This window comes from Glycine max, chromosome 16 (assembly GCF_000004515.6).
Source record: "Glycine max cultivar Williams 82 chromosome 16, Glycine_max_v4.0, whole genome shotgun sequence".
Taxonomy (NCBI): Eukaryota; Viridiplantae; Streptophyta; class Magnoliopsida; order Fabales; family Fabaceae; genus Glycine; species Glycine max.
Window position 1 is genome coordinate 6,146,313 of NC_038252.2, and position 25,350 is coordinate 6,171,662.

General features: G+C 32.3%; 2 protein-coding genes across 3 annotated transcripts; both read left to right on the forward strand.

The window, feature by feature from the left end:
* The first annotated feature begins 6,330 nt into the window (after positions 1 to 6,330).
* Positions 6,331 to 12,651, forward strand: LOC100792415 (U4/U6 small nuclear ribonucleoprotein Prp31 homolog). The gene is made up of 8 exons (XM_003547629.5): positions 6,331 to 6,497; positions 6,602 to 6,667; positions 6,807 to 6,944; positions 7,312 to 8,207; positions 8,325 to 8,395; positions 9,404 to 9,506; positions 9,670 to 9,745; positions 12,349 to 12,651. Exons 1-8 carry the CDS (start codon positions 6,495 to 6,497, stop codon positions 12,454 to 12,456), a joined length of 1,461 nt encoding a protein of 486 aa, XP_003547677.1. The 5' UTR covers positions 6,331 to 6,494; the 3' UTR covers positions 12,457 to 12,651.
* Positions 12,652 to 21,027: 8,376 nt separating this feature from the next.
* Positions 21,028 to 25,257, forward strand: LOC100792947 (tether containing UBX domain for GLUT4-like). 2 transcript variants are annotated; one of them, XM_006598682.3, is made up of 7 exons: positions 21,028 to 21,291; positions 22,024 to 22,120; positions 22,249 to 22,320; positions 23,173 to 23,240; positions 23,445 to 23,574; positions 23,771 to 23,875; positions 24,742 to 25,244. In XM_006598682.3, exons 1-7 carry the CDS (start codon positions 21,202 to 21,204, stop codon positions 24,951 to 24,953), a joined length of 774 nt encoding a protein of 257 aa, XP_006598745.1. In that variant the 5' UTR covers positions 21,028 to 21,201; the 3' UTR covers positions 24,954 to 25,244.
* The last annotated feature ends 93 nt before the right edge of the window (positions 25,258 to 25,350 follow it).

The window sequence follows — 25,350 nt, forward strand, 5'->3', positions numbered from 1 at the left end:
AAATAAATACAATATAAATAAATAATATCAAGTATCAAGTGGCCAAGTCTAAATTTGGTGAAATATAAGGTCTAAATCCAAACAAGTCTAAGTTCAAATAATACAATCCAAATAAGTCTAAGTACTAAAACATCCTCATGTTTGTTAAACCACACACTATTTTATTTTTTTAGTAAATATTAAAAATACTCACGGGGCCTACGAGTAAAACCCATTTTACCTGCGGGTTATACGGATCGAGCTAAAAAATTCACTTTTTGAACGGTTAAAAAAAGGATGTCTATATATGTGAGCTATGAGTTTCACGGATGACTCGTGGACTCAAGCTCGTTTATCCAACTCTAGAAAAGCATAACACACACATTAGTAGATGTTTCTATATAATAGTAGTATATTTTATTTATCACAACACACTTTTTAAAATAAAATAAACAATTTTATTTTTTTTGTTTGTTTGAACTGCTTTTGCCTTTTGAAACAAATTATATCTGCATCTTTAAAAAAACTTTTTAAGAAAAAAGTGATTTTTACCATTGTTTTTATAAGTGTAAACAAGTAGGTTCCAAATTCCTAAAACAAATGTTATATTGAATAACACTTAATTTCATATTTGTAATTTGTCGTAATTAATACTAACTTTCATTCTATATGTAAGAAATGATTATCTAATTCTTAAAGGTCAATAAAAGAAAAAATTAAAATAATTTATTGTTGATCTTCAAAAAAAAAATTATTGAAAGCATATAATTTTTTTTATTTAAAGTAGTAATTTAGGAATTAAAAATATTTATCTTCATCATATATTATTTAGGAATAATCAGATCTTTACTCAAACCTTTTATAGGAATATTTAGATAATTTATTTGTGAAAATACTGAAATTTTTAATGAAATTTTAATTAGAAAATCAGTTAATTAATATTTAAATTGCAAGACTTACTCAAACTTTATTTAGGAATAATTAGATCTTTTTATTTGTGAAATTATTGAAATTTCTAATGAAATATTAATTATAAGATCAATGAATTAATATTTAAGGCTATTTTTTTAATAAAAAACTATTTAAACCTAATTATTATAGGAAAAAAAAGTAATGCATTGACAATGTAAAATTTTTATATAATCATCTAATCATAACTCATTATGTATGATAAATTATTTATTTTTAAAATAATTATCTAAAGATAATTTAAATAATGATTTGTGATTCTATGAAAGTGTAAAATTATTTAAAGACTAAGTATTGTATTTGTACATTAAGAAGTTAAAAACTATTCAGTGAACAAACCAACAATAACAAATCTTATGATTGGTTCATGTACTTACTTGGTAGAACAAAAAAATACCAAGTGCAATTTAAGTTTGGAGATAATCTTAATTTATAAAAATTAAAAAAGACACTGAATAATAATTTTTATTAAAGTTGGTGAAATTCGATGAGTTATCAAGAAATGAATATAGTTTTAGTAGGAGAGACAAATTAATATAAATCTCTTTATATCTTATATCTATATCTATGTTTTAATTGACAAAAAATTTAAATTTGATTTTGTTTCTAAAAAAGTGTTTTTACAAAATCAGATGATATTATCTAATCATACATATATGTTTGTAAAAATTAAGATATCTGCTTTCAAAGCTATATCAAAGATAACTTTTGTTTTGGAAAATTTTTAATCTTTGATTGTGATATTTGTCTTTACGTTTAAAGCTCAAAGATTTTATTTTTCTTTTCAGTTTTCATAATATTCATGTTCTCCCTCTCTTCTTCTCTACTTTTTCAGAGCTAGTGATTCCTGGCTTCCTGCACAAAATCCTCTTCTTCTTCTTTTTGGCACGTGCCCGCGCTCACAGGAGTCTTCTTCTCTTCGATTCTGAGAATCTGAAAAAAATCTAAGCGCCTTGTATGCGTCTTCTAAGCAGATAGCAGATCAAAGAACGACAGACAGTTAAAAACTGAAAAGAAAGCAACACAAATCTAGCAATCTTTTCACGTCCCTTGGGATTAAAATCAAACACAATGTTTTGGAAAACTAATGGATTTGACGGAATCATCGAATAACAATGCAATGTGTGGGATCGTGATGCGAGGGAGTTTAAAATGTGTCATAGAGTTCACACAATTAATAGTAATAAAATGTATAAGTTGACTCTAATACCAATTTATGGTATATAATAAAAAAAATACACATAGATACAAGATCATAACATGTTATTGTAACATAGTAATAATATTTAAAAGGCGATTAAATATTAACCTGAATTTGCGTTCAATTTCATGAGGATCGCTTGATTGAGTGAAATCCTTAATTCCACTTAACATTTTTCATCCCACTTTCTAGGAAATTTGTTAATAGGTTAATAAATTTATAATTCCTAAGTAATAGGTAGACACTTCTTAATAGACTAGATTACATGATAATATCATAGTAATTATATCTTTAATTGTCAACTGATAATATAAAGATAACATTTGAATTATTGGTTGATGCTGGTGAGCCAATGCTGAGTCAATCGGCTAGTTTGTTCAAGTTTATTTTTTAAAATAAGTATTTTTTAAATAAAAAGTAATTTTATGGTTTTCTAATATATTTGTCTAAATTACTTCTATTTAAAATAAGTAATTTTTTTAAGAAATAAATCTTATATGTTTCTTAAAAAAATACTTTTATAAAAAATATTTTTTAAAATTTAAACAAATTGTTCCCATATTCTTCACCTTATTGATCGAAGTGAAAGTGTCAGGTGAAAAGAAAAAGAAAGATCGGCAATAGTCTAACCAATATTTGGAGGGACTAGATTCAAGTAATTGTCAACATATGCATCCTAGATAGTCAAATTAATATCTGTTTAACAGTGCGTTAAAGAGTCCATCAAATAATAGGACATATATTAAGCACCGACGTAAAAACAAACCGAAGAGAGATGGTGAAATAAGATTAAGAAACCAATAAAAAGGGTAAAAAGATTCCAAGTTAAATATACTTAAAGTGTGTTTGGATAGAGAATTTTTAGAGAATTTAAATTTTTGTAATTTATAATTTATTATTTAGATATTTTTTATGAAAAATTTAAATTTTTAAAATTTTAAAACAAAATTTTAAATAACTAAAAATGTGAAATTTCAATTTTCTTCTAAGAGATAAGAAATTGAAATTCTCTTCTTACAAAAAGATTTTTTAAAATGTTCGCTTGTTTCTTTACTAACTTCGAAATCCTTAAAATATTAAAAATTTTCAAATTTAATTTCTTTATTCAAACATAAAAATTTAAAAATAAAAGAATTTTAATTGAAATATTTAATTTTAAATTTCTCCATCCAAACACATTCTTACACATTTTAATTACATCAAACTACAAACACCATCTTTACAAAGCAAAATTTTCAAATAAACTGTGTCTTGCCTCTTGATATGAGGCCACCATTTATGTCTACCCAATTCAATATATATATATACATTCTATGCTTGCACTTGCAAAACAATGACACGACCACATTGCACCCCATGGCATTGTGACTCTATCATGTGGCCAAGGGAACCAACGAAACCTTTTGTACCCTCATGCTTTTTTGGAACCTGCAATGCCAAAAATTAAAGGATTGCTTCAACTAAACACGATTGCCTAGCCAGAAGTTGTGGGTGACACAGTTCTAGGAGAAATAAGAACTGGTTCATTGCTTGCAACTTTCATGGCTGCTATCTCTTATAAGTGCCACCATTTAGCCTCTCGTTTCGACTTCAAAGCCTCCTCTTGTGCTTCATCTTCCTTAAACTTGCGCAGGCACTCCTCGAAAAGTTCAGGATCAGTATCAGCAAAAATCTTGCATACATTTATTGTCAAACTTTGGATTGCCTGGTTCCAGTAGTTTTGAGCATTTTTCTCTAGTGCAGGCAAGACAATATGAAGAATAATTTTGCGGTTCTACTTGATTAGGTTCTCAATGTACATTGTTCCATAAGAACAAATCCCTCTCTTTACTACCTGCAAATTAATGAAGAAGCAATCATATTAGATAGCAAAAATATGGAGACTAGGTAGCATTGAACCATGCTAACCATAAATGTATCCACAATAATGCTCTTATCACAACATTGTTAATTGGAGTCAAAATTATAGAAGTCTACTGTCAATGCAGAATGCCAACTCAATAAAAATAAAGTGGGCACATTGGGAATTTAACCTTTGCTTAGTATTTCAGGAAGGGCTTATAAATATTTTTAATGATAAAAAAATCTATAGACTTCTAGATTTCAGCAATTAACATCTCTTATGAAAATGCCCCAATAGCAACTTTTATTCATTCACTTCCCAATCCCTGAATTTTTTTAAGTCCCTTATTTAGTGATTCATTTTAAAAAAAATGTTAGAAATCAAAATTTTCAGAACTAACCATTCAACAACTATCTATTAAAGACAAATTCTTAGATAGACACACACCTAAGGCATCAAATTTAAACACATTCAATAAAAAATTTATACGTTATTAAAAATAAATAGATAAAAAATTTATTTCTCCCATTCATTCCTTATTTTTTGTTCTCTCACTTGCACCCTTCTCTCTTTCTTCCTCTGTGAACACAAAGATGTCATAGCATCAACGCAAAACTCATATGTGCTCGCCTACAATGACAAACCTTCACGTATTAACCCTGTCTTCACTTGGCTGAATTTTCATATTGTAAAAACAAAGATTTTACATTTATATCTAGAATTTAATTTCAATCCTCTGACAACATCATTTACACTGTTAACATGAAAAGATTAAAACTTCCATAATCATTGATAGTGTGCCACTGGACAGACCCAATTGATTGAAACTCAGTCTAAATTACTTCGACTATTATCAACCAAAAAAAATCTACACGAAGAGCATAAAAATAAAGCCTTTAGAAAACCACAGTACTACAATAAAACCAAAACAAAGACTTCTAAACTGAAATTGAAACCACAAATTTACACAAAATAAAAAAAAAAATCCTTCAATTATTATCATCAATCAATAATAATGATTAATAACATCCTTCAGCTTTGTGGTGACTTCGTTAGCTTCATCAAATGAGGTTTCCTTGAAAAAAGGTGACAAAACCGAACACCATCATCAGCACGCCTAACTTGTCATCATCAACGAAGTTCCAGATTGTCATGGTGGGTGAGGATTGGTGTGCAGTGATGCTCTGAGATTTGACTTATCGGTTGTTCTTTTTCATGCTGTGTCCCATTAAAATAACAATACACAGCTGTATTAATATTTAATGGTGACATTTAATGAAAAAAGATAATAGAAAAGTCAAATCGAATACTCCTAACTTGTTTGGTGTTCATGGAGGAAGAAAGAGAGGAGGGTGCACGTGAGAGCAAGAAAGAATGGGTAAATTGAAGAGTGAAAGAAATTATTTTATTTATTTATTTATTTATTTTGACTTATAAGCTTTTGATTGGATGGGTCTAAATCTGATGTGCCGTTGGATGTGCCTTATTTAAGACTTTCTCTTTATAGTTGACATTCAAACTCCAAGCCAACAACAATAACTCATTTCATCAAATCAACATTATTTATATCTATATAAAAATTGTTCAGTCACCATCATAGGTTGAATGGACAGTTTTTTATTTTAATTTTACTTATTTTGTTATTTATTTTTTTGTCTTTTTTTTCTCTTTTCAAAATTCGTGTGCTGCATCAGTTTCCATGCTAGTTTTTATATTGACAGCAATTATTTTTTTTTCTTTTTCTATTTTTTCCTTTATCCCTTTCGTTTCATTTCCACCCTTTTTTTATAGTAACTCATCTCCTCTCTCTTGGGCCTTGGCGCGGTTCTCTTGTCCCTTTTTTGGTGTTGGGCCTCTTATCCAAACAATAATGAGTCAGGCCCATCACGTTCACACCTGCTTTCTGGCTGTTGCTACGCACACCATAGACCCAGCAATTGTATGCAATTACCATTTTACCCTTTTATAAAACTAATATAAATTAGGCAATTCATAAGTTTCATACAGATTGGTCAATATGTATGAGGCTTAAGGATTGAGATTATGAGACTTACGGATATGAATTGGACAATCTGTAAGCCTTATATGGATTGGTCAGTTCATATGAGGCTTACGGATTGAAAAATTCTTAAGCCTCATACAAATTTATGGATTAGCTAATTCGTAAGCCCAAATCGTATCTATAAGTCTCATAAGCTCAATCGGTAAGCCTCATAAATTTACGGATTGATCAATCCATAAGCCTCGGCCAATTTGTATGACACTTATGAATTGTCCAATCTATATCAGTTTTATGGAAAAGTAAAACAGGAATCGCGCACAATTGCTGAGTGTACCAGCAATTTTGCTGGGTGCGCGTAGCAAGAGCTCTGCTTTCTTCTACACACGGGAAAAGCCTACCTGTTGATTCTATAATTCTCTTCTCTTCTCTACTCTTCTTTCTTGAGTTCTCGCCAGTCACAATTCACAACTACATCGCTTCCTTCCTCCTCCGCTATACACATGGTTTGTTGTTTCACTTCCATACTGTTTTTGTGTGTATTTTAATTTTAACAATTTCAATTTTCAATTCGGGTTCTTATTTTTCTGCGCGTTTGATTCAATTCCAGGCTACGCTTGCCGATTCTTTTCTCGCCGACCTTGATGAACTATCTGATAACGAGGCTGAAATTCCCGTCAGTATATATAATAACCTTCTTCTTCATTGTTCCCTCTCTCTTTTTTTTTTTTAATTTAATTTATTTAACCTGCAAGATTTGAAGGAGAAAGGTTTTGTTACGAACAATGTGGTTGGTTCCTTTTGTTTTGTTTCAGGAGGATAACGATGTGGATGCCGCAGACATGGAAGAGGATGTCGATGGCGACCTTGCCGACCTAGAAAACCTCAACTATGATGACTTGGACAGTGTTTCCAAGTTGCAGAAAACCCAGAGGTACACTGATATTATCCAGGTTAGTTAGTTAGTTACTCATCACTTCCTTTTAAGCCATTTTAAATTGCCATTGTTGTGGTGCTATTTATTGACTTTGGTAGAATCTAGAATTAGTCTGACTAAGCTGGGTATTAGTTGCAACCAAAGTTTTAAATTGCGGTCACCGTTGCAGTTTCGTTTTTGTGATCCTTGATGTTGTGCGAAATTGTGGACAAATGTGGCCAATGCGAGGGCAACCGCTTAGTTTTGTGGATGAAATCACGGTCGTATTTTTAAAACCTTGGCTGCAACAGAGGCCCCTTTCATTGTTTTATGTTGTGACGATGTTGTTCTTTTTCTTTTGAGTTTCATTTTTTTTCTGATATCTAGGGTGTTTTTAATGGCAGAAAGTGGAAGAGGCACTTCATAAAAAGGAGTCTGAGGTCTTGTTTCAGGTGGTGGATATAGAAGATGATCCTGAATACCAGCTGATAGTGGATTGCAATGCACTGTCAGTTGACATAGAAAATGAAATTGTTATTATTCACAACTTTATTCGGGACAAGTATCGTTTGAAATTTCCGGAGCTTGAGTCGCTGGTGCATCACCCGATTGATTATGCGCGTGTTGTTAAGAAGATAGGAAATGAAATGGATCTCACTCTTGTGGATTTAGAAGGGCTTTTACCCTCGGCTATTATTATGGTTGTCTCTGTTACAGCATCAACTACAACTGGCAAGCCTCTTCCAGAAGAAGTGCTTAGCAAGACAGTTGAGGCCTGCGATCGAGCTCTTGATCTTGACTCAGCAAAGAAGAAAGTTCTTGATTTCGTTGAGAGTAGGATGGGCTACATTGCACCCAATCTTTCTGCTATAGTTGGGAGTGCTGTTGCAGCCAAACTCATGGGGACAGCTGGTGGTCTAGCATCTCTTGCAAAGATGCCTGCTTGTAATGTTCAGCTTCTTGGTGCCAAGAAAAAGAATCTTGCTGGGTTCTCCACAGCAACATCTCAATTTCGTGTAGGTTACCTTGAGCAAACAGAAATATTTCAGACTACTCCTCCTTCTCTAAGGATGCGAGCATGCCGACTCCTGGCTGCAAAGTCTACACTTGCAGCACGAGTAGATTCTATACGCGGGGATCCATCTGGAAAAACTGGAAGGGCTTTCAAGGACGAGATCCACAAAAAAATTGAGAAGTGGCAGGAGCCCCCCCCTGCTAAGCAACCAAAACCACTTCCAGTTCCTGATTCTGAGCCTAAAAAGAAGAGAGGTGGTCGTCGTCTTAGGAAGATGAAGGAAAGGTTAGCATACTTTAAACTTATTTGTACTGTATTTTTTAGTTGCAGGGTTGAGGGTATGTTTTCTTTATGCCTTTTGCTTTTGTTTTTAAATTCATGACCTGTTGATTCTTTTGTAAGGTATGCAATAACAGACATGAGGAAGTTAGCCAATAGGATGCAATTTGGAGTCCCAGAAGAGAGTTCATTAGGTAATTTTACCAGATTTCACTTGTCCTGGTCTGATTTACATTTCGAATGCAATTTTTTGCTGCATGCATTTATATTTATTATTATATTTAAAATATAGGGAATTGGGAATTGGATGGAAGGGGAAAAAGAGAATATACAGTAGTGCGAATTTGAATAATTATGATATTGTGAGAGTGATACAAAACTCTTATGCTATGAACCAATAAGCTGGACCACATGAGGAATGTGAAGGATTTGAGGGAAAAATAAGTGAGGGGGTTGAAAATATAACCTCGAACCACCTACCAATGTTGGCTATCAGGTGAAAGTGGGATAAAAGGAATGTGATGTTCTGTTAGGATGTTAGTAAATAAGAGGAGTGGAGAATCTCTGATGCGTAATACAGCTAGTTATCTTCTGTGATGTGTTTTATTTGTATTACACATCTGAGATACCATTGATCTTGGTATTACTCTGATATTGAATCAGAACAGAAGATAACTAGCTGTTTCTATCCATTTGTTCTGCTAATTCTGGTCTGTTTCCTAACAATGATTACTCCTACTATATATTATTGAGGCACCAAATATGCATGAGTGAAATTAACGATGCAAAGTTTAAGAAAATTCTGATATTTTATAGTCAAATGGAAATTATCAAAATGTTTCAAACTGGTGGAATATAAAGGCAGCCAACTCTAGGTTGGTTTGTCTTTACAAATGAAAAATAGTGAAAAATAAGGTTAAAACTAGAAACATGTTGAAATAGCAATTTTTGGGTTTGGAAGTACAAGTATAAAAACTAGTACAATAGGACAATAGGTAGGATATTCTGCTTCTAAATTCTAATAGTCCATGTCTATAATCCAGGTCAAATTACAAGGGTAGTAAGAGGGTAAAACAATTACAAGCCTGGCCAAATTGCTCTTCTAACATAATAAGTTCCTTAAGTATGAAATCCTTTGGAAACTTAAATGTAAAAATGTCAATCTCCTTATTTTCTTATATTTTTATGCTTTTGAATTATAGGAGATGGTCTGGGTGAGGGCTATGGAATGCTTGGTCAGGCTGGCAGTGGCAAGCTTCGTGTGTCTGTTGGTCAAAGCAAACTTGCAGCAAAAGTTGCTAAAAAGTTAGTGCTTCTTGTTGCTTTTAGTTAATTAGTTCCGTATATCTTATTGTTTTCTAGTTATTTGATTTTGTTGCTAGATGCCAAATTATCATTCTTGTCTTTATTATATTATTTATCTTACTGATCACAATAACAATTCTGATGGACTATTTTCATTTGTCAGATTTAAGGAAAAGAATTATGGTAGTAGTGGTGCTACCTCTGGTTTGACATCAAGTCTTGCATTCACACCAGTGCAGGTTAGTTTCACTTTTATTGTTTCTGTAGATTTTCTCCTGCTCTTTAGGACCATAATTAGTATAAAAGTTGTCAATTTTGTGAAGCTGTGAATGGAAATCTTGTAAAAGCATGAGAAGCTAAAAAGGAAATTTAGCAACAGAAATCAGTGGGTTGCTTCCCTACTGCTATTGCTACAGATTTATAAGACAGCTACAAGGTGGGCAAGAAGATATAGGTGCTTGACTATTACTGGAGCTGGGAGAGAGGATTGTTATAAACTTTGCATTGACATGCATATTTCTAGTTTTCTTAGGTTGCATGAACTCAATCTATACCTCTCGTCTATTTCTCATCACTTCATTTATTTTTATCCCTCCCCATTTTTGGGCAGCATATTTGTATCTGGATAACCTCTTAATCTAATGGAAATCATCATTAACTTGATATGGTGAACTCCTGTCCTTTGCTCATTTGTTTATCTTTCAGTAAGTCGGTGGGGATGTAGTTGAACCAATGTTTTCATATGGAATGTATATGTGTGAGAACCGATGATCATGTGTGGATGGGTTAGATAGCATTGAAGTTTACTTATAGAAAAAACTCTTTGATATGGCAGAAGATCAGACACTACGAAAACTGAAAATAGAAAATTGCAGGACCTGCTAGCTTCCTCCCAAATTCCACTCCACTGAGATCTTGCATACCCCTCTCATCTCATTGTATTCCCCTTTTCTCTAACAGGATGCCGTTATCTCTTTCTCCTCTGCCACAAGACTAGGAAGTTACAAGAAAATACCCAATGCATGTTCCTTTCTCATGTGAACCATTAACACCATGTGTTTCTGTTCATTTTCATTCATTCAATCAATAGAAACTGGGTTTGTTGCAGTATATATGGGTTAATTGAAAACAGTCCGCATTGCCCTTTCTGTTCCTCCATTGAACATTTCCAGAGTATGACTCAATGTGTGCTATAGTGGTGTTGTGGAGTGGCCCAAGGCCACTACAAGATTCAAATAACAGAGTGGTTTTCAGTAGTTTCTGTAGTGGCTGCAACTGAGGAAAAATACATGTCACACCAACATATTGTGGCCATACCCTGTAGATCTCAAAATAGAGTAGTAGAGTTCCATAGAAAAACATTCTGTAATTGTTTGATTAAAAGATAGGCTTAAATACTTAGTCCTTGCAATTTAGCTTTTTTTTTCATCCTTGCAAATAATTTTTTTATTTTTAGTTCTTGCAAATTATGTTTGTTTTGTGCTTTAGATAACACTTTGAACAGGAAAAAAAAGTACTTTAGATAATACTTTAAAGACGAAAAACAAAACAAACGTAATTTGCAAGGACCAAAAGCAATAAAAGGTTAAATTCCAGGATTAAAAATATATTTAAACCTACAAGATATTGAAAGATTACAAGATGCTCTTTATTTATACCAATATTATGAGCCTAACTAACTAACTCCATAAGTAAATCTCATCCCTTGATAATTTCCTAATTACTGTGTTCCATTGATGACTTTGATAATCCACATGATGCTTAAGATATGTATCTTTCATTTTGTGTAATTTTTTATAGCATTTATATGTGTCTAATATAAATAATAAATAGTTTAACTTGTATCTATAGTCTTCGGATTAGCTGTCATCCTGCTATCTCACTAATACTAGTGTTTTGGGGCTGACTGCTATCCAGGATTGATCGTATTATGACTTACCTTCACCCCCATGGTTATTTTTAAGTTTCCTAGCACATGCTGAATAGAAGGCTTTTCATGATTAATGAAAAGTAATTTGCTGATATAAGGAGGATCACCTGTACAGATTTGGTCTCCCCTTGTTGAAGTGCTTTAGAATGACATTTTGCCCATTTATCCAACTCCACACACCTTGTGACCCTCTCCTTTTAAAAGCTAATTCATAATGAAACTCTCACTTTTTGTGATTTGAGAAAAGAGGTTGCTTGACTGCACGATGATCAAGCAAATCTAATGGTTTCTCTTCACAATTAACCTAAGGCCTCTTATAATTTCTGCGGGGTCTGCTCAGTAAATTGAATTTGAAATTGAAAATATCTGTTTTACTATGTGAGATATAATTTAAACACGAGAAGCAGCAAGTAATTCACAAGGCAAGATAATCTTAAACACTAGTTCTCAATGAAATACTATTATAAAATAGAGATCAACATATATGGGGATAAGTGTTTGCTTTCTTGTAGAAGCAGACATTTCATAACCTTGCTTTGGGGTAAGTTAGGTTCCTGAGTAATCACAATATGCTGCCTATGGATGTTTGAATAATTATTTGTTATTTGTTGTTGTTACGGTGCCAGATTTTTTGACCAGAAATTACGACTTTTTGTGACCTCTTTTTTCCTGTCTCCCTTTTCGTCCCTGAAATGCATTGTTATATTTCAATATGCTTTCACAGGATTTATATCGGATAGCAGCATATTGATATGTTCTTTCTTATTTAATGCATATCATTCATTTAACTGATCTTTATCATGGATGATGGAATATTGGATTTTGATAACACTTTTATAGCACGACCATAATTGGTTTTTCTTTCATTGCAGTTTTGCATTCTTGTTCAATTATTTCTATATTCTTTTTCAGGGTATTGAGCTGACAAATCCACAGGCTCATGCACACCAACTTGGTAGTGGAACTCAAAGCACTTATTTCTCTGAAACAGGAACATTTTCAAAGATCAAGAGGACATGAAACCATGCATGAATGCAAATTCTTGTTCAGTCCCTGGATTATTCTTGGTGTCCAATGCCTAGAAATTGTTGATTCCGATGGATATTACTTTATATGTTTATTGTAGATTTTTGAAGAGTAGCCATGTATGTTGTTGATACGTTCCCTTGTATATGACTTCTGCAATGCCTTATACCAGGTTCCTTTTCGTAGTAACCAAAGAAATGATGATCAATATACTGACCATTTTCATGGGCTAGCTTTAGAACAAAAAAGCATTGTCGATGTAGAATTGCAGACCAAGCTTTTTGTGTCAATTGAGACCAAGTTTCTTTGCGAGCCATTTTAAGAACTATTTTCATCGGCCATGTGCATTCAGGGGAAATAATTCCCCTAGTGGTGTGTTTGGTAGAGATGAAATAAATAATATTAGAGAGAAATTTTATACTTTTTGTGGAACTTATATCTTTTACACATTATTTTAATTCAAAGATTTCTTTTTTATTTTTATACTTTAAGTCAAACACACTTTAAGTGTTGGACTAATGATTGAACTTGAATGGCACGCTACTTTAAGGACAGGACATGACAATTATACAAACCCTGTTGGTTAGTTAGTGCCAATTCAGAATGTCAATAAGTTTGGGGAAAGTCCAACGGTGGAAATCAAAATGATAGTAAATTGGGTTACGCCACTTTAAGGGCATGGTAGCATTGTACGTTATTAGAACTTTGGTAACACTTTTAGGTGTTGGTCAAGAAAATGCATCTTAAAAGTTTGACTTAATTATGTTTTTAGGACCTTAAATTAACTCTGTTTTTTAATTTTTCAGATAAAAGTTGTATATTTTAATCCTTTAAATTCTGAAGGAGGTATTAAAAAGAGTATTTTTTTTTTTTAAATTTGAGGGACTAAATGAAGTAAATATTTATCAAAGGACTAAAAAATAGACCCCATATTTAAGGGACTACAAATTAATTAAGCCGTGAAATTCCATTGCAAAAATTAGGATATAACTTTAGAAAAATGAAGCATATTTCTGAGTATCATTATAAAATTTCATTCAAATTTAGAATGGAAATTCAAAGTATAGAAATTATTCTTTAATTTAAAGTGTTCTATAATATTTCATTAGGGGTGAAAGTAAATCAGTTCATTTAGCAAATAGATTAAGTTGAAACTTTTTAAAAAGTCTATTTAATTAAATAAGTTAAGCCACATGTCTTAAGAAAAATCTATTAAGCCTGATGGGCTGGTTAGTTTAATAATAATATGTTATAAAAATAGTATTATTAATATGATATATAATATTATAATTATTTTATTTAAATTACAAAGTTATTTTAATAGTTTCACGATTTAAATTATTTTAATTAATGTAGTATAAGTGCGTAGTAGAAATATAAATTCTTTACTTTTGATAAGACTTAAAAAACTTTGATAACATGTCATATGTAATGTTTATAGTTAAATTGTGTATATATCTTATGATTTAAAATTATCTTATTATTTTTTAATGAAAATCTTTTGTTTTGTTTTAAAAAAAATAATATGTTTTACACTTTTTAATATGAAACATGCCTTTAAATGGATTGATGGGCCCGAAAGAACTTTTATAAAGGTCCGACTTAGGCCTTTAAATAAAGTATGACTTTTAAAATGGTTTTATTAAAAGTTGTCAAAAGAAGTTGGAAGCTTGGGGGAGTAGGATTCAGAGTAGGTTTAGGGATGGCATTAAGAGGTGTAAGCAGAAGCTTGAGTTTAATAGAGAAAGGGAGTTGCTTACGAAACTTCTCTTGCAAGAGGAAGCATTTTGGAAACAACAATCTAAGGTGGGCTTAAAAGTGGGGATATGAATACAAAATTCTTTTAGGGAGAAGGTGATAATTGTAAATTGGCTGGAGAATGAGGAGAGTAGAAGGATAGAAACACAAGAGGACATTTGTAACCTAACATTTGATTATTTTGCAGGTTTATTTGCTGATGGGAATGGAAACCATGGTGTTGTTATTGATAAGGTTAGAAGTATAATTACTACTGATGACAATTTGAAGTTGGTGAGGCCCTTCATGAAGGAAGAACTCAAGGAGGCCACTTTGCTGATACTACCAGATGGATTTAATCTGGGATTTTATCACAGGTTTTGGGGCATGTGTGGGGAGGATGTTTTTCAGGCGTGTTGTATGTGGCTTGCAGAGGGTGCGTTCCCTTCATCAGTTAATGATACTACCATTGCTATCATATTGAAATTTGATAATCCTAGAGGTATGAAAGATCTTAGACCAATCTCCTTATGTAATGTGGTATTCAAATTTCTTTTTTTATCTGAAGTGTTGGCTAAGAGATTGAAGAATGTGTTGGATAAATGTGTCTCTGAGGAGCAATCTGCTTTTGTATCTGGATCTATTAATGATAATGTTTTGGTTGTGTCTGAAATTCTGCATGCTATGAAATGTAAAAGGAGAGGAAAACAAGGGGATGTTGCTTTAAAGATTGATATTAGCAAAGCTTATGATAGGATTGACTGGGACTATGTGAAAGCTATGCTTAGCAAACTGGGTTTTCACACTGACTTTGTTGGATGGATTATGCTTTGTGTCTCATCAGTGAGGTTCTTTATTAATGTTAATGAGGACATGGTTGGGCCTATTACTCCATAAAGGGGCCTTAGACAAGGGGACTCTCTATCCCCTTATTTGTTTATTCTTTGTGCTGAGGGTTTATCTATTTTAATTAAGTATGCTGAAAGGAGGGGAGAGTTGCATGGTGTTTAGGTTTGTAGGGGTGCTTTTGTTGTATCTCATTTGTTATTTGCAGGTGATAGTTTTCTCTTCTAAAATACATCAAAGAGAAGCTATGGCAGTGAAGCGAATCCTGGATGACTATGTTGTTGCTTTTGGGCGAGTCATCAATCTGCAAATATCTGAGGTAACTTTCAGTAAGAATGTGGACCATAATATGAAGAAAAGGGTGAAATCTACTTTGGGAGTGAGTGAAAGTAATGGAGGAGGGAAGTATCTGGGTTTTTCAGCTTGTGTAGGGAGGAGTAAAAAGGCCATATTTAATTTTTTTTAAGGATAAAGTGTGGAAAAAAAATTAATTCCTGGAGTAGAAGGACTCTATCTATGGTTGCGAGGGAGGTTATGGTGAAAACTATCTGGTAATCTATACCTACCTATTGTATGAGCATTTTTCTTATACTTCATACACTGGGGTGATGAGATCCAAAGGATGATGAATTCTTATTGGTGGGGTTCACGTGAAGGGGAGTCAAGGGGGATTATTTGGTTAGCTTGGGATAAGTTATGTGTTTTAAAGGAGGATGGAGGATTGGGCTTTCAAAATGTTTATGCCTTCAATTTGGCCATGTTAGGAAAACAAGGGTGGCGATTTATATCAAATCCTACTGCTGTCATTTCGTGTCTTCAAATCTAAATATTTCCCATAAGGGGATTTTATGGGTGTCACACTTGGTAGTAACCCATCATTCACTTGGCGGAGCATAGTGTCTTCTAAAATGGTCCTTACATAAAGGGTAAGATGGAAGTTGGGAAATGGAGCCAATGTTAATATATAGAATGAACCTTGGTTGAGAGAGGAGTGAAATGCTTTTGTCAAAATACCAATCATTGAAGGATTGGAGGATCTAAAGGTGGGAAGCTTGATATATCTCGAGAAGCAATGTTAGAATTCGGTTGGTAATGCTATGAGGGGAATCTAGAGGGCAATGTTAGATTCTACAGTTGGAATGAATTGTTCGATCACATGCTTAAGGTGTATGCATTCCCAACATCCAGAGTTAACACTACACGTGAAAAATGTCCTCTTGTGTTCTATCCTTCTACTCTGCTCATTCTCCAGCCAATTTATATCTATCACCTTCTTCGTAAAAGAATTTTGTATTCATATCCCCACTTTTAAGCCAATGCACCTTAGATGGTTGTTTCCAAAATGCTTCCTCTTGCAAGAGAAGTTTCGTAAGCAACTCCCTTTCTCTATTAAACTCCTCCACCTTATCCATCTCTTTAGCCCCTCTTAATGCCTCAAGCTTCTGTTTACACCTCTTAATGTCATCCCTAAACCTACTCTGAATACTCCTCCCCAAGCTTCCAACTTCTTGTGACAACTTTTAATAAAACTATTTTTAAAGGTCATACCTAAAATAATCTCTAACTAATTGTTAATCATGCAAGAAATTAAACTCTCACCAAACTTTCAAAAGTTTTTTAATTGTAATTTTTACCAATCAATTTTTATTATATGTTAAAATTTTGGAAAAAAACTTTGATGGTAAAATCTGCAAAATAATAAAAATCGAGTACTAAAATTTGTAGGAAAAAAAAACTTGTGGTAAAATTCATAGAATGATAAAAAGTTAGATAATAAAATTTACCATTAAACCTTTATTTTATAAATCATAATACATAGGAAAGAAAATGGATTAGGTTGGGTTGGGCTCCACTTGAGTCTGGTCTGTCTTGTTTCATATCTTTACTGTTTAAGCCTGATCTGGACATGATATTTGTTACAAACCTATTTTTAAGCCTAAGTCTGATCTTTATAAAAGTTTATTGGACCGTCAATCCATTTAAAGACATGTTTCATATTAAAAAGTGTAAAAAATATTATTTTTTTAAACAAAACCAAAGATTTTTATTAAAAAATAATAAGATAATTTTAAACCACAAGATATAGACAAAATTTGCATATAAATATTACATGTGACATGCTATCAAAGTCTTTTAAGTCTCACCAAAAGCAAAAAATCTATATTTTTACTATCCATTTATACTACATTATTTAAAATAATTTAAATCATGAAACTACTAAAATAACTTTGCAATTTAAATAAAATAATTATATTATATATCATATTAATAGTAATATTTTTACTATAATATATTATTGTTAAACAGACCAGTTCGTCAGGTTTAATAGATTTTTCTTAAGATATGTAGCTTGACTTATTTAACTAAATAAACTTTTTAAAAGGTTTCAACTTAACATATATGCTAAATGAGCTTAATCATACCAAGTCTTAAACAGGTCAAGTCATAAGCCCCCACGAGGAGTCTTGCCTACTTTTACCCCTAATGAAATACTTTGAATTTCCATTCTAAATTTGAATGAAATTTTATAATGATACTAAAAAAGTATGCTTCATTTTGCTGAAGTTATATCCTAATTTTTGCAATGAAATTTCAAGGCTTAATTAATTTGTAGTCCCTAAAATATGGGGTCTATTTTTTAGTCCTTTAATAAATATTTACTTCTTTTTAGTCCCTCAAATTAAAAAAAAAACTCTTTTTAATACCTCCTTCAGAATTTAAAGGACTAAAATATACAAATTTTATCTGAAAGATTAAAAAAGAATTAATTTAAGGTGTACTAAAAACATAATTAAGTCAAACTTTTAAGATGCATTTTCTTAACCAACATCTAAAAGTGTTACCAAACTTCTAATAACCTACAATGTTACACTGCCCTTAAAGTGGCGTAACCCAATTTACTATCTTGTTAGACTTTCCACAAACTTATTGACATTCTAAATTGGCACTAACTAACCAAAAGGGTTTGTATAGTTGTCTTGTTCTGTCCTTAAAATAGCGTGCCATTCAAGTTCAATCATTAATCCAACACTTAAAGTGTATTTGATTTAGAGGATAAACATAAAAAGAAATCTTTGAATTAAAATAAAGTGTAAAAGATATAAGTTCCACAAAAAAGTATACAATTTCTCTCTTAATATTATTTATTTCCTCTCTACCAAACACGCCATTAGGGGAATTATTTCCCCTGAATGCACATGGCCGATGAAAATAGTAGTTCTTAAAATGGCTCGCAAAGAAACTTGGTCTCAATTGACACAAAAAGCTTGGTCTGCAATTCTACATCGACAATGTTTTTTTGTTCTAAAGCTAGCCCATGAAAATGGTCACTATATTGATCATCATTTCTCTGTTTACTACGAAAAGGAACTTGGTATAAGGCATTGCAGAAGTCATATACGAGGGAGCGTATCAACAACAAACATGGCTACTCGTCAAAAATCTACAATAAACCTATCAAGTAATATCCATCGGAATCAACAATTTCTAGGCATGTCCACCAGGAATAATCCAGGGACTGAACAAGAATTTGCATTCATGCATGGTTTCATGTCCTCTTGATCTCTGAAAATGTTTCTGTTTCAGAGAAATAGGTGCTTGGAGTTCCACTACCAAGTTGGTGTGCATGAGCCTGTGGATTTGTCAGCTCAATACCAAGTTGGTGTGCATGAGCATCTATGCATATATGGATCATTTTTAAACTCAAACTCACAAAGAACATATTTTTAAATGCCAAATCAACCATTAAACCGTCCAAGAAGTAGCATACCAAGGAAATAAAGGAGTTTTAGGGATACACTTGCGTTACCCTTAAAGCAATGTAGAAAGAAGAAAAAGAAGAACTTGAGAAGGTTTGAATCTTTTAATGCCAAAAAGACTTACTTCTTAAGCAAATCGCCACCAACACTTCTTGGATCAAAGAGAGTTAAGGAAGAAAATGAGAAAAAATTATGAGAAAGTGGACACGAGTAGGCACATAAGATGAGAAGAAAGAAAAAGTGAAAGAACTTACCAACTATTTGAGACAATGGTGAAGAGAATAGAGAAAGTCTTGGTCTTGCAAGTGAGTAGCACTTAGGAGCTTGAGGAATGTGGTATCAAAGTGAAGAGAGGAAAATAATGAGGGAGAGAATAGGCATTGCAATTGCACGATTTTGGGAGGGAGAGTTTAAGAAAATGTGAAAATGAAAAATGAGCGAAGTGAGCACAAAGTTATGTCTTTTAGGGCTTTAGGTCTTAAAAAAAAAATGGGGATCTTCCCTCCAAGGAGAGTAATCCACCACTAAGCCTGAAGGCCAATGAAAAAAGAGTATTCAAATTAATTTATAAAATGCACAAAAAATGCTACTTTTAATTTTGGTCAAGTTTTCAAATTTATTGAGATTAATATATATCTAAAGAGAATTAGCATGTTTATGACATGGAATGACTAATTAGTTATTAAACATGTGTAGAGCTTGGTCCCGAATTTTTTTTTTTGTTAAAACACAAATTCAACATAAAGATAAAATAATAATATTTTAATATCTATATAAATGTTCACATTTAATGTTGAATCCTATCTCCAACAAGATTATATCTAAAGGAGGAAAACTGAGAAAAAAAAATATGAAATAATCAACTGTCAACTCACAATAAAAATAGTAGAAGGTTATACTTTTTGTTTCACAACTCCAACTAAGTTCACTTATCCAATCACTAAAATTTGCATAAAATTTCACAAAGATATCATTTGATTAAAATATTATGATTTGAAATTATATTTTCATTTGAAATTGTAATCAATCAAGTTAAAAAGAGATTTTACATTTTAAGAAAATTTTTGCCACACATAATAATCATATGAGTATACTTTTGATGAGTTTATTTCATGTGAAGGATACTTATGTCCTCACACCAAAAAATAAAACTAGAAAATCTCTATTTAAAACTAGTACTCTGTAAGCATATTTAAGGTGATTTTTAATTATAAGTTTTTAAATTTTTAAAAAATATAATAAGTTTTGCAGTTTCAATTTTTTCCCCCAATTTTAAAAACTTGTTAATCTTATAATTCTTTTCCACTTACATCTGAAATGATACTTGATTGATAAAAAGGTTTTGATCAAGAGCTAAGGATGGAGATAGTGCAATTGTATTACTAGTGGGAGTATGGCAGCCAACGAGGGAAAGTGTAAAGGCATTATTGGTGGGAGAAACTAGAGTTGGAAAAATGCACCACTCGCTCCGATGAAGGTCACAAGTTATAGCAAGTTGGACAAAAAAGTCTGATTCAATTCGTGTTTATAAAATGTACCTAGTATTCATGAAAACATATATTTATGGACTTTTACTTATTTCATGATTGGATGAGACTAAAAAGATGATTTTTTTTTAAAATTTAAAGTTTAAGTTCTATATTTTCTGTAATTAGAAAAGTTTATAGTTCTCGTGTATATTTGAATGAATGAAGCGTTAAACGTTCCTGATGCACATGTCAATTCTAACTCAAGTAATAGTTGTTTCTATGTTATTGACACAATTTGGATGTGAATTTACTTGTAGGTGTGGATTCAAGATTCTAAATCAAACACACACTCATTAGGTTAGGTCCAACATTTTGTCACCTCCATAAAAATTAAACATGTGACAAAAAAAACTAAATAATAAGTGAAAAAAATTGGTTAAAAGTTAAAAAAAATGGTGAAAGAAAGTATGAAAAAAAAAACAAGACAATTTTTAGAAAGTTATAACTAAAATAAGAGTTTTTATTTTATTTTTAAAAGTTAATTAAAATAATTTTAGCCCTATTCATTGAAATAAATTTTGCTTTCAAATTCAAATTAAAAAAACAAAATAAAATAAAACTTACCATCACCACAAAACGGGATATAATTTTTATCATATTTTTTTTTATTCCTGATCTAAAAATATAATTTGATTGAATATCATTGAAATTTAGGATCTGACTTATATAAATCTAATTTAATCTTCTAATACCCTTTCCCTGCGGACAAAGAAAATCAAAATTATGAATCTGTAAAAAAAATTAAAAGGGGCGTGGGTGTGTGTGTGCGTGTGTGAGAGAGAGAGAGAAAGAGAGAGTGAAACAGCGCAAAGAAGATACAAAATTGAGACGAGGCTGAACAAAAATAAGAGTGTTTAGTTTCCCTTCTGATGGTCGTGAGTGGTTCCTCCCCACTAACTTCGAAGAGGAGAAGGGTCACCAACTTTTGTTCCACCGACATGGACGCTGAAACTGCTAAGGTTTCTCTCTTCTGTCACTACACTAATTCTTATTCTTTTTTTCCTTGTTTAAATTTTTTGTTTTTGTGCGATTTCTGGGTCTTTTGAATTATCCCAATCTCTTTGATAATCTTTTTCATCTTCGTTTCCGATTTGGGTTTGGTTTGTATTTGCATTTTCTCTTGATTATTTGAAGATTCCTTTTGTGGGTTTCTTGCAAGTTTTCTTTTTTATTATTGGGTTTTTTACTTCCTTGGAAAGCAAAGAATTTGTGTTATTAGCATTGTGTTATGTTTTCCCAGTGTTTTTGAGTTTACATTGATATGCACTATAGGGTTTTAAATGTATTTGGCGACCCAGTTGCGAGCTGAGTTGTGTGTTGCAGAAATTTATTACGATTCAAGGCGCTGGAAGAATTGCATATATCAAATTGTGATTTTTACAATTTTAATAACAGTCTGAAACCTACAAATGGGGCTTGTTGAGCCTTTCATTTGAGATGCAAACCCTCTTGGATATTTGGACTTGTTAAATCAAAATAATGACGAGGAAGTCCTGTCCCTGTCCTCTGAAATGATTGTTATCTTTGATATTCCATGAGACATTGTGGATTTTTCTCTAATACATATGTATTTTTAATTTGTTTATTTGTACTGCTACCAACTTTTCCTAGTTCAGGTTTACTGCTTCTGCACTTCAATGAACTATTTATTTCAATGATCTTTCGCTTACCATTATATTTTGTTGAACCAGGCCAAGCTTGCTGCTGTGAAAGAAAGATTTGGACGAGAGATCCATGTTTTTGAAACATCAGTTCTTTCTTCATCTTCAAAGGCTGCGTTATCCAATGGTAATAGCACCTTATCTTAGACAATTCCAAGGCCCTTGAAAAAGTTTACTTGTAAAATTTCAATTATTGATGTTGATTTTTTCTCAAATATTCCGATTAAACTTATATTTCTTGTTGGTGCGTAGAAGGAGAGGAGACGGATGACTTCTATGAGTTTACTGCTGAAGATTATTACAGACTTTTGGCTACTAAAAAAGAAGGTAATGATGATTCTAATCATTCCTTGAGCGAAGAAGTAAAACTTTATTAGGCACATTGTCGCCTATTTTCAGGCCCGGTTTCATCTGAGGAATATGCAAACTTTTCTAATTTGAACAATTACCTAAATAAGATTACATGTCATATAAACTTATGCATCTGCATTGATGTACACTTTCTCCATTTTACTTTTGATTTTTTTCCCATTAAATGGAACAGCGCATAACAAGAGGGGATAAGCTTGTATGGGGAAGTGTAGGAATGGGACAAAGGTACCATTCCATTATCCTTGTGTGTTCCCCCCATTCCACCCCAATTTATGGGGAAGCGATATTCTGAGGGGAAATGATGGAGAATGGCTTCCCTTCTGTTCTGTTTCCCTCCTATTTATTTTAAACTCTCAAACATGGGAATTTTATCCTCTTCTCCTCATTTCCTTATCATTCCACTCATTACCTGTCACGAAAATATAATGTTATTTTTCTTTTTTTCTTTTAAAAAAAACTGATAATCTAATGAGGTTGAGCAAATGAAAGTTAAAAAATGAGGACAAAAATGATTATTTAGTCAATGGTCAATTAGGCATTTGTTTGCAGCGTTAGCAAGTTAGAAGTGTCATATCATATTGTATGCTGTCTATACTGTCCTCTACTAAATATATTTTCTTCTCCCACTTATTGGCTATTTAATGCAGTTGTATATATGTGTTTTTTGTTTGTTATTTATAGATGATGGGTGACAATACTTACTGAAAGGGTGATGCTTAACAGAATTAGTTTTTTTACATGTTAGGAATGCTTAGACAAAATTATCACTCCATGACATTGAAATTTTAATGTATTCAATTTACTCAGATAAATTCTTGAAGACTCGAAAACTACGAGAAGCAGAAGAGGCAGCTCGTAGGTCAAGAATAACCAAAGTAATGCCTAGCTCCTTCTCTTTGTTATTGTTGTTATTATTATTAATAATAATTAAATATTGTAATGTTATCATGGAAACACAGCAACACACTTTATTCACTAGGGATTAGAATTTTAGAATCAATCTATTTATGAAAATCAGAAAACAAATCAACCTAAATATGGACAGTATTTCACTAATTATGTACTATGTTTGCTTGCAGGCTGTAATCAGAATTCGCTTCCCTGATAATCACACTTTGGAGGCTACATTCCACCCATCCGAAACAATCCAGAGTTTAATTGATCTCCTCACTAAAGTTATTGCACAACCAGAGCAACCATTCTATATATGTAAGCATTATGGTGTTTAGAATTTGTACTGGCTGTTGTAGCATAATTCAAATTCCCTTAACTCATCCATTAGCATAATTCAAAGGTCCATGATGAATCTCAACATCTCTTGAGAAGGATTATAAATTGCTAACCAATAGAGAGTTGCTTTGGGTATGATTTGAAGAATAAATCATATGTACTTTTAATAATGCAGACACTACTCCGCCTAAGAAGGTGATCAATGATATGTCTCTGGATTTTTACACTGCTGGCTTTTGTCCTGGTGCCATTGTGTACTTCTCATACAATGTCCCAAAAGGTAAGTTCTGTCACAAGAATCATTTTTGCAGAATTGTCTTGCTTTAATTTCTGTTGAATGCTCTGTTATCTAGTATTGAGTAAAGACCTAAATCCTCCAAAGATTAGTGCCAGAATTTTTGGTTTCCAAATTAGTCCTTTAACAATCTAAAATGTCTTCGTATTTGTTCCAATGGAGACTGAAGTAGCAATGAAAAAGGACATACTTGGCAATTGTTTTATATCTTCACATGACTAAGTTGATGACAAAAATATTTGGAGAATTAAATGTTGCGAGTTTAGACATACTAATCTTTGGAGGACCAGTTTAGTGGGTTGTTTAGTATTTTTTTTTATCATGTGTTATTATATCAGCACACTACATGATCATGAGTATGACTTGTTCCCACTTCGTGAGTCTGTAGGATAGTTGTTTTTCAAAATACCCCCCCCCCCCCCAAATTTTCATGTTATGTGATGCAGTCAAATTGAACTGCTTGATATTTATATAGATTCCACGATTTCTCCATGAGACCTTTTTTGAGTGTTTGTATGGTCAGTTTTGAAGCTCATTCAATGTTCAAATCCTTAAGTTTGTGTTGTACTCTTGTTTATTTTTTATTTTGTAACCAATCTGTAGAATTTTATATTTTATTTATTCTCTTTTGGCACTTTTGTGTATCCCATCAAATCTATTATTAACATGCTACTACTTCATCAAGTAAATGCAGTTATGTGTATATCATTGATCAATATGTAAATGACAGTAGCTTCACTTATTTTTCACATAACACTGATAAAGAGGTTGTGATAAAGTGTCTTTCACCTTGTTTGGGATTTAGTGATGACCAGCTCTCATTTTCCTGTCTTATTTAATGTGTTGTTTAGGTGATAGCACTGTGGGTGACCATACTAGTCCTTATCTCCAAGAAGATATCTTGTCTTTAAAGGATTTGCACATTGCAATTGATCAAGGCCAGCAATCTGAGCCTGTAGTACAGCCAGACCCTGAACCTACCGTAGCAGCACACCCCCCTCCTGTTGAAGAACGCAAACCCACCGAGAAAAAGGTTGTTAAACCAAAGTGGCTAAAAATGTGATTTCACTTTCTTATAGGCCCAGTGATCATATTGTTGCAGAAAAGGAGCTTCACTTGGGCTCTATCTAGATACATACATATAAATGACTTATTGAGGTCACTATTCTTGTGGATTAAGACATTAAATCTTAGTTCAATGTATCATGAAGGGTCCACAAGAACACAACATAGTTACTTTTCTCTTCAGCCTTTCTTCCTTTTCTACCTTCTGCTTTTCCTGAATTTGTAGATAATGTGTGCAAATGTTGGATAAAATTCTTTTGGTGAATGCAACTGTCTCGGCACAGGTGTATGTGTTGTTTCAATAGAATTTTTCTTTGCTGCTGATATGGAGAATGCAAGCTTCTGGGTAGTGTTTTTTGCTAATTAATATTTACACCATGGTAGAGAGTGGATCA

What these genes read in the sequence shown, in the direction of transcription:
- LOC100792415 (XM_003547629.5), top strand. An exon ending in ATAACGAGGCTGAAATTCCC is followed by an intron (nt 6,668 to 6,806) that starts GTCAGTATATAT and finishes GTTTTGTTTCAG; the next exon opens with GAGGATAACGATGTGGATGC. An exon ending in TTGCATTCACACCAGTGCAG is followed by an intron (nt 9,746 to 12,348) that starts GTTAGTTTCACT and finishes ATTCTTTTTCAG; the next exon opens with GGTATTGAGCTGACAAATCC.
- LOC100792947 (XM_006598682.3), top strand. Translation starts at nt 21,202, where the DNA reads ATGGTCGTGAGTGGTTCCTCCCCACTAACTTCGAAGAGGAGAAGGGTC. An exon ending in AAAGGCTGCGTTATCCAATG is followed by an intron (nt 22,121 to 22,248) that starts GTAATAGCACCT and finishes GGTGCGTAGAAG; the next exon opens with GAGAGGAGACGGATGACTTC. An exon ending in TTTGGCTACTAAAAAAGAAG is followed by an intron (nt 22,321 to 23,172) that starts GTAATGATGATT and finishes CAATTTACTCAG; the next exon opens with ATAAATTCTTGAAGACTCGA.